Source organism: Nerophis lumbriciformis, linkage group LG21, assembly GCF_033978685.3.
Source record: "Nerophis lumbriciformis linkage group LG21, RoL_Nlum_v2.1, whole genome shotgun sequence".
Taxonomy (NCBI): Eukaryota; Metazoa; Chordata; class Actinopteri; order Syngnathiformes; family Syngnathidae; genus Nerophis; species Nerophis lumbriciformis.
Window position 1 is genome coordinate 845,306 of NC_084568.2, and position 17,445 is coordinate 862,750.

Here is a 17,445-nt window from a genome sequence, read left to right on the forward strand (position 1 = left end):
CTCATGTAAAGTCAATAAAAGGTTTGATATGGAGAATTAAAATCATTGTTCTTAGCAATGGACAAATTCATATTTATGAGTGGAAACAAAAGGATTATCGATGCTGCTGCAAGGCCTTAGAAAAACATCACACTCTTGTCAAGTCAATAAAATAGATACTATAAGACATTTTAATTGTACACCAATGGGTAGTCTGGTCCATCTGCAAGATAAGGCGTAGGTGTGCGGCAATCTGTTTTTTTTAAAAGGCATTTCATCGGGCGTCTAATTAACACATCACCATTTTAACACATCACGTTCTCGTGCGGATTAAAAATAATGACATGTAATGCGTTGATTAGGTGCTGGCAGGCACATGTTGTCAAGCTGTCGTGCAGCTTCAAGTACGCTATATATCTACGCAGAATGAAGCTCGGCCACCATGGGGGTTTGCAGCAATTTAGGATGATTAGACCTCTGTGTTAAGGAGCGTTGTGAGGTGTGTGACCAACAGGAACTATAAAGCTGTAACCCCACTGCAAGGTTACGTCTATTAAACAATACACTCTTCTTTCTCCTTGTAACTCAATCCCTCTATCTATAAGGACTTCAGCGAGCCATTGTTTTTGTCATCTATTGAATAGCTTCTTCGATTAATCAAGTCGTTGGATAAAACACACTTTAAAGATCTTAATCCGGTATTTTAGGTCAAATAGTTGAAATATATATTTTTTTCTGCCTGCTGTTCGTAACATTCATTCTTTTTTTTAATAGATGCACATTATCAGCATTGTAATTGCACCTTTAACATGTGAGCTTTAATAAACATATAAATAAATAAAAACTGATTTTATAATTTTTCACTCATTAAATAATTTAATTGAATCGACATAATATAGATCAAAGCTTTTTTCTAATTGAATTAATCGATTTTAACCAACCAACAGACCGTACACCCGACCAAACAAGGACCGACTGATTGACCGACCAACCGACCGAGACACAGATAGCCAGACGGATGAATAGACGGACTGACCGACAGACCAACGTTCTGTCTTTCTGTCAGTCGGTCCATTCAACCATCTATCTATCTGTGTGTCTGTTCGTCTATCCATCCATCTGTCCATCTGTGTATCCGTCTATCTGTTTATATGCTGACCGACCGACCAACGGACCGACCAACGGACCGACCAACGGACCGACCAACGGACCGACCAACGGACCGACTGATTAAACCATTGACCCAAAGACATGCAAATAGTTTGTCTATGTGTCTATCTGACAAACAGACAGGTAGACGGCTTGATGGACGGATGAAAGGACAGACTGACCGACAAACCAACTTTCTGTCTTTCTGTCGGTCCATTCAACCGTCCATCTATCTGTGTGTCTGTTCGTCTATTCATCCATCTGTGTATCCGTCTATCTGTTTATATGCGGACCGACCAGCCTATTGGTCAGACCACCGGACTGACTGATTAGACCATTGACCCAAAGACAGACAAATAGTTTGTTTATGTGTCTATCTGACAAACAGACAGGTAGACGGCTTGATGGACGGATGAAAGGACAGACTGACCGACAGACCAACTTTCTGTCGGTCCATTCAACCGTCTATCTATCTGTGTGTCTGTTCGTCTATTCATCCATCTGTGTATCCGTCTATCTGTTTATATGCGGACCGACCGGCCAATAGACCGACCACCGGACTGACTGATTAAACCATTGACCCAAAGACAGACAGATATGTGTCTATCTGACAAACAGACAGGTAGACGGTTTGATGGACGAATGAGAGGACAGACTGACCGACAGACCAACTTTCTGTCTTTCTGTCGGTCCATTCAACCGTCTATCTATCTGTGTGTCTGTTCGTCTATTCATCAATCTGTGTATCCGTCTATCAGTTTATGTGCTGACCGACCGATGTGCCGACTGACAGACGGACCGACCAGCAGACCAACGGACCGACCAACGGACCGACCAACGGACCGACCAACGGACCGACTGATTAAACCATTGACCCAAAGACAGACAAATAGTTTGTCTATGTGTCTATCTGACGAACAGACAGGTAGACGGCTTGATGGACAGATGAAAGGACAGACTGACCGACAGACCAACTTTCTGTCTTTCTGTCGGTCCATTCAACCGTCCATCTATCTGTGTGTCTGTTCGTCTATTCATCCATCTGTGTATCCGTCTATCTGTTTATATGCTGACCGACCGGCCAATAGACCGACCACCGGACCGACCACCGGACCGACCACCGGACTGACTGATTAAACCATTGACCCAAAGACAGACAGATATGTGTCTATCTGACAAACAGACAGGTAGACGGCTTGATGGACGAATGAAAGGACAGACTGATCGACAGGCCAACTTTCTGTCTTTCTGTCGGTCCATTCAACCGTCTATCTATCTGTGTGTCTGTTCGTCTATCCATCCATCTGTCCATCTGTGTATCCGTCTATCTGTTTATATGCTGACCGACCGACCAACGGACCGACCACCGGACCGACTGATTAAACCATTGACCCAAAGACAGACAAATAGTTTGTCTATGTGTCTATCTGACAAACAGACAGGTAGACGGCTTGATGGACGGATGAAAGGACAGACTGACCGACAGACCAACTTTCTGTCTTTCTGTCGGTCCATTCAACCGTCTATCTATCTGTGTGTCTGTTCGTCTATTCATCCATCTGTGTATCCGTCTATCAGTTTATATGCTGACCGACCGATGTGCCGACTTGACAGACGGACCGACCGGCAGACCGACTGATTAAACCATTGACCCAAAGACAGACAGATAGTTTGTCTATCTGTCTGTCTGACAAACAGACAGTTTGTCTATCTGTCTGTCTGACAAACAGACAGGTAGACGGCTTGATGGACGGTTGAATGGACCGACACCAACTTTTTGTCTTTCTGTCGGTCCTTTCATCCGTCCATCAAGCCGTCTACCTGTCTGTTTGTCGGATAGACACATAGACAAACTATCTGTCTGTCAAACAGAAATGTAGACGGCTTGATGGATAGATGAAAGGACAGACTGACCGACAGACCAACTTTCTGTCTTTCTGTCGGTCCATTCAACCGTCTATCTATCTGTGTGTCTGTTCGTCTATTCATCCATCTGTGTATCCGTCTATCTGTTTATATGCTAACCGACCGGCCAATAGACCGACCACCGGACCGACCACCGGACTGACTGATTAAACCATTGACCCAAAGACAGACAGATATGTGTCTATCTGACAAACAGACAGGTAGACGGCTTGATGGACGAATGAGAGGACAGACTGACCGACAGACCAACTTTCTGTCTTTCTGTCGGTCCATTCAACCGTCTATCTATCTGTGTGTCTGTTCGTCTATTCATCAATCTGTGTATCCGTCTATCAGTTTATATGCTGACCGACCGATGTGCCGACTGACAGACGGACCGACCAGCAGACCAACGGACCGACCAACGGACCGACCAACGGACCGACCAACGGACCGACTGATTAAACCATTGACCCAAAGACAGACAAATAGTTTGTCTATGTGTCTATCTGACGAACAGACAGGTAGACGGCTTGATGGACAGATGAAAGGACAGACTGACCGACAGACCAACTTTCTGTCTTTCTGTCGGTCCATTCAACCGTCCATCTATCTGTGTGTCTGTTCGTCTATTCATCCATCTGTGTATCCGTCTATCTGTTTATATGCTGACCGACCGGCCAATAGACCGACCACCGGACCGACCACCGGACCGACCACCGGACTGACTGATTAAACCATTGACCCAAAGACAGACAGATATGTGTCTATCTGACAAACAGACAGGTAGACGGCTTGATGGACGAATGAAAGGACAGACTGATCGACAGGCCAACTTTCTGTCTTTCTGTCGGTCCATTCAACCGTCTATCTATCTGTGTGTCTGTTCGTCTATCCATCCATCTGTCCATCTGTGTATCCGTCTATCTGTTTATATGCTGACCGACCGACCAACGGACCGACCACCGGACCGACTGATTAAACCATTGACCCAAAGACAGACAAATAGTTTGTCTATGTGTCTATCTGACAAACAGACAGGTAGACGGCTTGATGGACGGATGAAAGGACAGACTGACCGACAGACCAACTTTCTGTCTTTCTGTCGGTCCATTCAACCGTCTATCTATCTGTGTGTCTGTTCGTCTATTCATCCATCTGTGTATCCGTCTATCAGTTTATATGCTGACCGACCGATGTGCCGACTTGACAGACGGACCGACCGGCAGACCGACTGATTAAACCATTGACCCAAAGACAGACAGATAGTTTGTCTATCTGTCTGTCTGACAAACAGACAGTTTGTCTATCTGTCTGTCTGACAAACAGACAGGTAGACGGCTTGATGGACGGTTGAATGGACCGACACCAACTTTTTGTCTTTCTGTCGGTCCTTTCATCCGTCCATCAAGCCGTCTACCTGTCTGTTTGTCGGATAGACACATAGACAAACTATCTGTCTGTCAAACAGAAATGTAGACGGCTTGATGGATAGATGAAAGGACAGACTGACCGACAGACCAACTTTCTGTCTTTCTGTCGGTCCATTCAACCGTCTATCTATCTGTGTGTCTGTTCGTCTATTCATCCATCTGTGTATCCGTCTATCTGTTTATATGCTAACCGACCGGCCAATAGACCGACCACCGGACCGACCACCGGACTGACTGATTAAACATTGACCCAAAGACAGACAGATATGTGTCTATCTGACAAACAGACAGGTAGACGGCTTGATGGACGAATGAGAGGACAGACTGACCGACAGACCAACTTTCTGTCTTTCTGTCGGTCTATTCAACCGTCTATCTATCTGTGTGTCTGTTTGTCTATTCATCCATCTGTGTATCCGTCTATCAGTTTATATGCTGACCGACCAATGTGCCGACTGACAGATGGACCGACCAGCAGACCAACGGACCGACCAACGGACCGACCAACGGACCGACTGATTAAACCATTGACCCAAAGACAGACAAATAGTGTGTCTATGTGTCTATCTGACAAACAGACAGGTAGACGGCTTGATGGACGGATGAAAGGACAGACTGACCGACAGACCAACTTTCTGTCTTTCTGTCGGTCCATTCAACCGTCTATCTATCTGTGTGTCTGTTTGTCTATCCATCCATCTGTCCATCTGTGTATCCGTCTATCTGTTTATATGCTGACCGACCGACCAACGGACCGACCACCGGACCGACTGATTAAACCATTGACCCAAAGACAGACAAATAGTTTGTCTATGTGTCTATCTGACAAACAGACAGGTAGACGGCTTGATGGACGGATGAAAGGACAGACTGACCGACAGACCAACTTTCTGTCTTTCTGTCGGTCCATTCAACCGTCTATCTATCTGTGTGTCTGTTCGTCTATTCATCCATCTGTGTAGCCGTCTATCTGTTTATATGCTGACCGACCGGCCAATAGACCGACCACCGGACCGACCACCGGACTGACTGATTAAACCATTGACCCAAAGACAGACAGATATGTGTCTATCTGCCAAACAGACAGGTAGACGGCTTGATGGACGAATGAAAGGACAGACTGACCGACAGACCAACTTTCTGTCTTTCTGTCGGTCCATTCAACCGTCTATCTATCTGTGTGTCTGTTCGTCTATCCATCCATCTGTCCATCTGTGTATCCGTCTATCTGTTTATATGCTGACCGACCGACCAACGGACCGACCACCGGACCGACTGATTAAACCATTGACCCAAAGACAGACAAATAGTTTGTCTATGTGTCTATCTGACAAACAGACAGGTAGACGGCTTGATGGACGGATGGAAGGACAGACTGACCGACAGACCAACTTTCTGTCTTTCTGTCGGTCCATTCAACCGTCTATCTATCTGTGTGTCTGTTCGTCTATTCATCCATCTGTGTATCCGTCTATCTGTTTATATGCTGACCGACCAATGTGCCGACTGACAGACGGACCGACCAGCAGACCAACGGACCGACCAACGGACCGACCACCGGACCAACCACCAGACTGACTGATTAAACCATTGACCCAAAGACAGACAAATAGTTTGTCTATGTGTCTATCTGACAAACAGACAGGTAGACGGCTTGATGGACGGATGAAAGGACAGACTGACCGACAGACCAACTTTCTGTCTTTCTGTCGGTCCATTCAACCGTCTATCTATCTGTGTGTCTGTTCGTCTATTCATCCATCTGTGTATCCGTCTATCTGTTTATATGCTGACCGACCGACCAACGGACCGACCAACGGACCGACCAACGGACCGACTAACGGACTGACTGATTAAACCATTGACCCAAAGACAGACAAATAGTTTGTCTATGTGTCTATCTGACAAACAGACAGGTAAACGGCTTGATGGACGGATGAAAGGACAGACTGACCGACAGACCAACTTTCTGTCTTTCTGTCGGTCCATTCAACCGTCTATCTATCTGTGTGTCTGTTCGTCTATTCATCCATCTGTGTATCCGTCTATCTGTTTATATGCTGACCGACCGGCCAATAGACCGACCACCGGACCGACCACCGGACTGACTGATTAAACCATTGACCCAAAGACCGACAGATATGTGTCTATCTGACAAACAGACAGGTAGACGGCTTGATGGACGAATGAGAGGACAGACTGACCGACAGACCAACTTTCTGTCTTTCTGTCGGTCCATTCAACCGTCTATCTATCTGTGTGTCTGTTCATCTATTCATCCATCTGTGTATCCGTCTATCAGTTTATATGCTGACCGACCGATGTGCCGACTGACAGACGGACCAACCAGCAGACCGACTGATTAAACCATTGACCAAAAGACAGGCAGATAGTTTGTCTATCTGTCTGTCTGACAAACAGACAGTTTGTCTATCTGTCTGTCTGACAAACAGATAGGTAGACGGCTTGATGGACGGTTGAATGGACCGACAGACCAACTTTCTGTCTTTCTGTCGGTCCTTTCATCCGTCCATCAAGCCGTCTACCTGTCTGTTTGTCGGATAGACACATAGACAAACTATCTGTCTGTCAAACAGAAAGGTAGACGGCTTGATGGATAGATGAAAGGACAGACTGACCGACAGACCAACTTTCTGTCTTTCTGTCGGTCCATTCAACCGTCATCCATCTGTCCATCTGTGTATCCGTCTATCTGTTTATATGCTGACCGACCAATCTAACCGACCGACAGACGGACCGACCAATTAAACCATTGACCCCAAAACAGACAGATAGTTAGTCTATCTGTCTATCTGACAAACAGACAGGTCGACGGCTTGATGGACGGATGAAAGGACAGACTGACCGACAGACCAAATGTCTGTCGTTCTGTTTCTTGGTTTCATTCATTCATCCGTCCATCCATCTGTCAGTTCATCCATCTATATATCCGTCCATCTATCTGTCTGTCTATCTATCTCTCTGTCCATCCATCCATCTGTCTATCTGTCTCTTTATCTGGTAAAATTACACTCCCACGTATGTCATTCTCTCTCTCTCTCTCTCTCTCTCTCTCTCCTTTTTCCAGTGTGATTGAGTATTCAGCATGAGTAATATCTACGAGTCTGCAGAGGCCACGCTGGGCTTCATCAGCTCTCCGTGCCTGACCAAAGTGGAGCTGAGAGTGGCCTGTCGGGGAATCTCAGACCGAGACGCCCTCTCCAAACCCGACCCTTGCGTGGTTCTGAAGATGCAGTCGCACGGCCAGTGGTTTGAGGTATGTTGTAATGGTGGAAATTAGCGAGTGTGCATTGATACCGTACTGAATACTGCAGATCAAAATACACTCGATTAGGCCCCTTTTTATATATAACAGTTGGACAAATGACAGATTATCAATATTCATGTAGAGGTCAGATTCAGATGTTTTCTACTATCCCGTTTTAAAATTCGCAAAATTCATGTTGGTCAAAAGAACCAGCCTTTCTAGTATCACACCAATGATGTCTATAGGATCACATACAGTAAGTACTTTATTACAGTTTTTCGCAATTGCTTTGGTTCAAGTAGAAATTACATTCTCAAAACTTTAGAAAAATTGGCAAAACAGTCTTAAAGTGCAGCACCCAAACTCTACCAAAAACATTATGGTCGGAAACTTCGGCCGCTCTAGTGGGTAGAGCGGCCGTGCCAGAAACCTGAGGGTTGCAGGTTCTTACTATCCAAAATCACTGCCGTTGTGTCCTAGGGCAGGACACTTCACCCTTGCCCCCGGTGCCGCTCACACTGGGGAATGAATGATGAATGAATGAGTTGTAAAAATGAATGATAGGTTCTCGCTTCTCTGTGAAGCGCTTTGAGTGTCTAGAAAAGCGCTATATAAATCTAATCCATTAGTCGATACTACTAGGATTACAATAATATTTTTTATCGTCACAAAATTGTATTCATATTATATTCATAAACTCAGTAAATACGTCCCTGGACACATGAGAACTTAAATTATGACCAATGTATGATCCTGTAACTACTTGGTATCGCATCGATACCTAAATGTGTGGTATCATCCAAAACTAATGTAAAGTATCAAAGAAGAGAAGAATAAGTGATTATTACATTTTAACAGAAGTGTAGATAGAACATGTTGAAACAGAAAATAAGCAGATATTAACAGTAAATGAACAAGTAGATTAATAATCATTTTTTACAGCTTGTCCTTCATAATTTTGACAAAATAATAGGTGTATAAATGACACAATATGTTACTGCATAGACTAATTAGGAGTCTTTGTTTGTTTACTTACTACTAAAAGACAAGTTGTCTTGTATGTTCACTATTTTATTTAAGGACTAAATTACAATAATAAACATATGTTTCATGTACGCTCAGATTTTTTAGTTAAATTAAGCCAATAATGCCATTTTTTGTGGTTCCCTTTATTTAGAAAAGTACTGAAAAGTACCGAAATAATTTTAAAATATTGGTATCGTTACAACACTAAATGCAAGTCATCAGAATCAGGTACACTGTAAAAAAAAGAAATCTGTAAAAAAACGGTCATCTACTGGCAGCTACGGCTGCCAAACGAAAACCATAACATTAAAGTAAAACATTGTAAACCAAATTATGATCAAAAACATTATAATTACAGAAATTTTCATGAAACGTTTTACGGAAAAATATCGTAATTTTACATGAATTTGAAAGTAATTTAAGAAAACAGAAAATGCTATGTACAATTAATTTGGTATTTTTCTGTAAAAAAAAAAGAAAATAAATATACATAGTTTGTCATTACTGGCATATTACTTAAAATAACAGGCCGATTGTTTATTTACAGATAATGTCTTCAATTCTACAGTTTTTTAAACTATTTAAAAAAAAAAAGAAAAATTACAGTAGAAATTTAGAGTAAATTAACCAAAAAAATAGGATTTTTTTTTTACAGTGTAATACACCAACTTATATTATTGTCTTCATGAAAGAAAGGAATGTTAAACATGCATGAGGACTTTGAATATGACCAATGTTGTCAGGACTTGATCTTGGGAGTTTGCTTTTCCGGGATGCAACGGAAAGTTGGCACGGGCGAGACGGGAATGGAGGTACATGATTTATTTATATTTATCAAAAAAAGAATAAATGAAAGCGCGCACAGTGGCGGAGAATAAACTATGAAAAAAACAAAAAGACTATAAACATGGAACCAAAACTTACTGTGACAAGGGACATGAAGCAGGATCATAGAGGAATGGACAGAGCATAAATGTGGTGCGGTATGGGGTGCGAGGTCGTCAGAAAAACAAACTGAAAAACACTGAACTTAAATACTACAGACATGGTTAACGAAAACAGGTGCGTGACTCAAGACGTGAAACAGGTGCGTGACGTGACAGGTGAAAACTAATGGTTGCTATGGTGACCAGACAAGGGAGTGAAATGACAGAAACTAAACAAAACATGACTTAAAACAAAACATGATAATACAGACATGACAAATGTATGATCCTGTAACTACTTGGTATCGGATCGATACCTAAACTTGTGGTATCATCCAAAACTAATGTAAAGTATCAAAGAAGAGAAGAATAAGTGATTATTACATTTTAACAGAAGTGTAGATAGAACATGTTGAAACAGAAAATAAGCAGATATTAACAGTAAATGAACAAGTGGATTAATAACTAATTTTTACAGTTTGTCCCTCATAATGTTGACAAAATAATAGAATGATAAAAGACACAATATGTTACTGCATACGACTAATTAGGAGTCTTTGTTTGTTTACTTACTACTAAAAGACAAGTTGTCTTGTATGTTCACTATTTTATTTAAGGACTAAATTGCAATAATAAACATATGTTTCATGTACCCTAAGATTTTTTGTTAAAATAAAGACAATAATGAAATTTTTTGTGGTCCCCTTTATTTAGAAAAGTATCGAAAAGTATCGAAATACATTTTGGCACCAGTACCGTACTAACACATAATGTACACACATAAAAGTATCGATTATTGGTAATGCTGAGCATCGATTTCCAGGTAGTACCCATCCCTCGTTTTTATGCTCATTTGCAAAGGTGTACTGAGACATTCAAACATTTGCAAAGTGTTGAAATGAATGAGAAATCAAATTGTGTTGTGAACCATTGCCAAGTGCTTTAGAGCTTTTGTCCTTGTTAGTTGGAGAATGTCATTCCTCTTTCATCAAAGGAGAAAAAGTGACACCTGCAGCATACATGGTCACCTTAACTTTTTAAGAGCGGGAGGGAAGGGAGAAAAAACAACCTTGTCTTCTGTGGAAAGACAGACAAACACGCGCACACACACACACGCGCACACACACACACACACACACACACACACACACACACACACACACACACACACACACACACACAAACAGTGCAAAAGAGCTTAATACAGTAAAATATGTGATTCAACAGGGATTCTCAAACTGCGGGACGTGCACCACTAGTGGTAGGCGGGCTCCATCTCGTGGTACGCCAAAGAATCACGTGATTAAAGTACAGTGTTTTATTTTCCTATATTCAAACACAGTGTCACTGTTCCAACTGTGTATAATGTTACAGTAGCCAAAATCATCATCATCGGCGGTCACTCAAACGAGTATGACGATCCTCCTGGTAGGGGTGTATCCCTTTATGGTGGATGCCTGTGCGCGATTTTGTTTAACGTGGGGAGACTGGTGCACAGACAGTCACCACACGATCCTTGACAGAATCGGGTCAGGGTCCAGTGGCATGGAGTCCAAGACGACTGTCAAAATACAAAATATACAGTACAGGCTAGTGTTGTCCCGATACCAATATTTTGGTACCGGTACGAAAATGTATTTTGATACTTTTCGGTACTTTTCGATACATTTCTAAATAAAGGGGACCACTAGAGATGCGCAGATAGGCAATTATTTCATCCGCAACCGCATCAGAAAGTCGTCAACCATCCGGCATCCACCCGATGTAACATTTGATCAGAACCGCATCCGCCCGCACCCGCCCGTTGTTATATATCTAATATAGACGATGCAAGGCATTAGTGAGGTTATAAAGCTTTTGCCTGTTAAAGAAAGGAGACTGATCCAATGCAGTGCAGACATTCGCGTGCCACGCTGTCATATGGGAGCCGCACTGAGCGCACCTCAAAGCGCGTCTTGCTGCTGGCGACGGCCGCGTATGAGCCCGACGCTCCAGCGCCATCCATTTTCAGGGCTAGTTGATTCGGCAGGTGGGTTGTTACACACTCCTTAGCGGGTTCCAACTTCCATGGCCACCGTCCTGCTGTCTATATCAACCAGGGTGAGCCCCACCCCTTTCGTGAGCGCACTGCGCGCGGAGTGACCCCTGTTACGAGCCCCCGGCCACGGGGGTGGCGGGCAGGTAAGCTGCTTACCTGCTGCGCGTGACGCCGGCCGCGGCGAAGGCGGACGAGGCGGGGTGTCGGTGCGGTGGGCGCGGTGGTGACCCTGGACGTGCGTCGGGCCCTTCTCGCGGATCGCCTCAGCTACGGCTCCCGGTGGGGCCCTCTCGGGGGAAGGGGCCTCGGTCCCGGACCCCGGCGAGGCGTCCCTTCTCCGCTCCGTAAAAGTGTCCATCTCTTTTCTTTTTTCTTCTTCTGTTGTGGCATATGCTGCAGGTGCCTGCTCGTTTTTCGTATGTGGGTAACAACATTTAACTATGTATATATATTTCCCAATTGGTTTAACTGCCACCCGCCTGAATCTATTTAAAATCTAATTCTTTTTTATTTCAACCACCCGACCCGACCCGCGGATAAAATCTAATTTTTTTAAATTTCATCCGCCCGATCCGCGGATAATCCGCGGTTGTGCCCGCAAACCGCGCATCTCTAGGGACCACAAAACATGGCATTATTGTCTTTATTTTAACAAAAAATCTTAGGGTACATGAAATATATGTTTATTATTGCAATTTAGTGTTATGATCCGCTGCCCGGATCATATTTTTGTTTACGTTTTCGAGGCACTTGTGTTTTTTGTTAGTTTTGGACTCCTTGGGTGCCTGTTTGTACACCTGAGTTTGTTGCCATGGCTGCTTATTGTTTTCACCTGCCGCGTGTGTTCCCGACGCGCACCCGTTGGTCATCACTGACATTATTATTTAAGCCTGCCTTCCCTGTCATTCTGTCTTGCTTCCTAGTTTGTTTTAATACAACAGATGACGACTTTTGTTTCCTGCTCTGAACCTGCTAGCTTCCACGCTACACTCCTTTTTACCTTCTAGCTCCCACGCTAGCTCCTTTAGTTTTTGCTTTCTGTGCTATGAGCACGTTTTTGTTTGTTCCAGTATACCGTATTTTCCGCACCATAAGGCGCCCTGGGTTATAAGCCGCGCCTTCAATGAACGGCATATTTCAAAACTTTGTCCACCTATAAGCCGCCCCGTGTTATAAGCCGCATCTAACTGCGCTAAAGGAATGTCAAAAAAACAGTCAGATAGGTCAGTCAAACTTTAATAATATATTAAAAACCAGCGTGATGTGGGCGCGCATGGAGTCGTATATCAACATGGACGGAGCTGCGTGAAAAAAGCCACCCGGCCTCTTCGCGTAAACTTCCCTTAACCACTCGCTCATCTTTTCTTCATCCATCCATCCCTTCGAGTTAGCTTTTATGATGACGCCGGCTGGAAAGGTCTCTTTTGGCAAGGTCTTCCTTTTGAATATCACCATGGGTGGAAGTTTCTGGCCATTAGCACGGCAAGCTAGAACCACAGTGAAGGACGACTTCTCATTCCCTGTGGTGCGAATATTCACCGTACGTGCTCCCGTTGTATCCACAGTGCGGTTCACAGGAATATCAAAAGTCAGTGGAACCTCGTCCATGTTGATAATGTTCTCTGGCCGGATCTTTTTTTCAGCTATCTTGTTTTTACAATATGCACGGAAAGTAGCCAGCTTTTCTTGAAAGTCTTTAGGCAGTTGCTGTGAAATAGTAGTCCGTGTGCGGATGGAGAGATTGCGTCTTTTCATGAACCGGAAACCTGTCGCTTAGTAGGAGCCATTTTGTGGTCTTTACAGATGTAAACACACAAAGGAAATGAAACGTAATATCCGCGCGCTTCTTCTTCTTCTACGCGGGCGGGTGGTTGCTTACAGTAGAAGAAGAAGCGCTTCCTCTTCTATGGGGGCGGGTGCTTACCTTGGCGGTTGCTTGGCGTAGAAGAAGAAGCGCTTCCTCTTCTACGGGGAAAAAAGATGGCGGCTGTTTACCGTAGTTGCGAGACCTAAACTTTATGAAAATGAATCTTAATATTAATCCATATATAAAGCGCACCGGGTTATAAGCCGCACTGTCAGCTTTTGAGTAAATTTGTGGTTTTTAGGTGCGGCTAATAGTGCGGAAAATACGTAATTTATTTCTTAAATAAATAATTTCTTACCTGCACGCTGTGTCCGAAGCCCGATCTGCATTCCTGGGAGAACGGAACCCCGCATCACCATGCGTCCAGGTCGTCACAGTAGGAAAAAAACACAAGTGCCTCGAAAACGTAAACAAAAATATGATCCGGGCAGCGGATCATAACATTTAGTCCTTAAATAAAATAGTGAACATACTAGACAACTTGTCTTTTAGTAGTAAGTAAACAAACAAAGACTCCTAATTAGTCTATGCAGTAACATATTGTGTCATTTATACACCTATTATTTTGTACACATTATTAAGGACAAGCTGTAAAAATGGATTATTAATTGTTCATTTACTGTTAATATCTGCTTATTTTCTGTTTCAACATGTTCTATCTACACTTCTGTTAAAATGTAATAATCACTTATTCTTCTCTTCTTTGATACTTTACATTAGTTTTGGATGATACCACAAGTTTAGGTATCGATCCGATACCAAGTAGTTCCAGGATCATACATTGGTCATATTCAAAGTCCTCATGTGTCCAGGGATGTATTTCCTGAGTTTATAAACATAATATTAATTTTTTAAAAAGGAAAAAAAAATTTTGATTGATGTAATCATAGTAGTATCGACTAGATACGCTTCTTTTGTATTTAGTATCATTACAGTGGATGTCAGGTGTAGATCCACCCATGGCGTTTGTTTACATTCCTCCTACGGTGTGTAGTGAAACATGTTTAGCTATTCCTCGTCCTGCAGTGATAATAATACTTGTAAGAAACTTACTTTATGTGTCGCCATGGAGACGAGGATTAGTGATTTAGAAGTAGCTAAAACACCCAGACTGAATGAACACATGTGGAGTTATGTACTTAACAACAAAAAGGTGAAATAACTGAAAACATGTTTTCTATTCTAGTTTCTTCAAAATAGCCACCCTTTTCTCTGATTACTGCTTTGCACACTTTTGGCATTCTCTCAATGAGCTTCAAGCACACCTGTGAAGTGAAAACCATTTGAAGCTCATGGAGAGAATGCCTAGAGTGTGCAAAGCAGTAATCAGAGCAAAGGGTGGCTATTTTGAAGAAACTAGAATATGTTTTCAGTTGTTTCACCTTTTATTTTGTTAAGTACATAACTCCACATGTGTTCATTCATAGTTTTGATGTGACAATCTACAACAGGCCTGGGCAATTATTTTACTCGGGGGGCCAGATTTAGATAAAAAAGTGTGTCTGGGGGCCAGTATATCTATTTTTAGGAACACTAATACAAAACCTCACAATAATAATTGAAAGCTAAAAACATTATGACAGACCGCCTTAAAAAACGGAATGGAATTTGAATTTTTTTTACTGAATGAGACACCCAAAATGTGCATGGAAATAAAAAAATGTGGGATTTACAATATTAACTATGAATGATAAAACACTGAATATTGACAACATATTTTACAATCAACCGAAACGCAACCAAAATGTAACAAACATAGTGAAAAAACCCCCACCTACAATCTGAGATACCTCATAGTGACCATAGTAACTAATTAGATGACCATAGTAACTAGTATATCATGCAGATTCCAAGCATTGAAAGACTTAGTATAGTTGAAGATTTACGGTCATTAGAAAACATCACTGCACATCATAATGGCAGCTACACTTTTCATCTTAAACATCTAAAAGAATTAAAGCTGCAAGCAGCGATGGACGGGACCGACTTTGACGGCACATAAAATCCAAACCGGAGCAGTAATTAAAACTCTTTCGTCAACTTTTAATCAGAAGGGTTCAATCTCTCTCCTGTGCTAGTTTGAAGCCGACACGACAAACGCGCTCAGAGGAGATCATGTTTGAAAAAAGGTAACAGGTTTTTACAAAACTTTTGTTTTGAAGGGGGAATTGGAAACTTCCTGTTGATTTTTGCTGGGGGTTGTCAATGTATGAAATGTAGGTCTAAGTAAGACCTACATAGAGGTTTTTGTTTCATGTCTGTAAGACATTCCTACTGGAAGTTACAGGCAGTTGTGTGTGAGTTTTCTTCCTAGGAGCAGTTGTGTCTGTGTTTTCTTCCTAGGGGGCGCTAGAGCACAATTTTGAGTTTTGGGGTTGTTGTTTTTTTATTAGATCGCAATTTTTGCCCATCCTGATGTGTGTGTCCAATTTGGTGAGTTTTGAGGAATGTTAAGGGGGTCAAATTACAGCTCAGAGAGGCAAAAGTGACTGTTTTTAGTAAACTTTTGTTCTGAAGGGGGAATTGCCAACTTCCTGTTGATTTTGGCTGAAGGATGTCAATGTATGAAATCTAGGTCTAAGTCAGACCTACATAGAGGTGTTTCATGTCTCTACGACATTCCTACTGGAAGTTACAAGCAGTTTTGTCTGTGTTTTTTCCTAGGGGGCGCAAGAGCGCAATTTTGAGTTTTGGGGTTGGTTTTTTTTTTTATTAGATGGCAATTTTCACCAGTCCTGATGTGTGTGTCAAATATGGTGAGTTTTGAAGCATGTTAAGCGGGTCAAATTACAGCTCAAAGAGGCGGCCGGTATAATAATAATAAAACCTTACAATTTCAATAGGGTCCTCTGTCCCAAAGGGACATTGCGGTCCCTAATTATTTGGGAATGTCCGGCGGGCCAGATTGAAAAGCTCAACGGGCCGCATGTGGCCCCCCCAGGCCTTAATTTGCCCAGGTCTGATCTACAATAGTCTACTATCTACAATGTAAATAGTCATGAAAATAAAGAAAAACACATTGAATGAAGAGAAGGTGTGTCCAAACTTTTGGCCTGTACTGTACATGTTCAATAAAACCTCTGCCTTAATTTTAATAAATACTAAGGCCTACCGCGCTACTGTATTTAGGGCCCGCATGGCCCATTGCAAAAGGACTCCCGAAGGGACCTATTGTTTTTCTAAGGTTTTATTATTCTTTATTCTTCCGCCGCCACATTAAACTGTAATTTGACCCACTTAACATGCTTCAAAACTCACCATATTTGACCCACACATCAGGACCTGCGAAAATTGCCTTTTTTTGAAAAAAACGAACCACAAAACTCAAAATTGTGCTCTAGCGCCCCCTAGGGAAAAAAAAAACTAGACTGCCTGTAACTCCCACTAGGAAGGTCGGAGAGACATGAAACAAAAACCTCTATGTAGGCCTGACTTAGACCTACATTTCATAATTGTACATTCTCGGGCTAAAATCAACAGGAAGTTGGCAATTCCCCCTTCAAGACAAAAAAGTACTAAAAACAGTAACTTTTGCCTCTTTGAGCTGTAATTTGACCCCCTTAACACGCTTCAAAACTCACCAAACTGAACGCACACATCAGGACTGGCAAAAATTGCGATCTAATAAAAAAACTTAACCCCAAATCTCAAAATTGCGCTCTAGCGCAATTTTTTAATAAAACGCAGAAAAAACTGCTCCTCGCAAGAAAAAAATGACAAAACTGCCTGTAACTCCCATTGGGAAGGTCGGAGAGACATGAAACAAAAACCTCTATGTAGGCCTGACTTAGACCTACATTTCATAATTGTACATTCTCGGGCTAAAATCAACAGGAAGTTGGCAATTCCCCCTT

At 42.5% G+C, this 17,445-nt stretch overlaps 1 protein-coding gene across 2 annotated transcripts in view; it reads left to right on the forward strand.

Moving 5' to 3' along the window:
- Positions 1–17,445, forward strand: part of LOC133621257 (copine-4) — a 112,186-nt gene that overhangs the window by 14,258 nt on the left and 80,483 nt on the right. For both annotated transcript variants that reach the window (XM_061983266.2, XM_061983265.1), the window contains exon 2: positions 7,555–7,743. In XM_061983266.2, coding sequence (XP_061839250.1) covers positions 7,573–7,743 — 171 coding nt within the window. In that variant the 5' untranslated portion in view covers positions 7,555–7,572. The remainder of the gene's footprint in view (positions 1–7,554; positions 7,744–17,445) is intronic.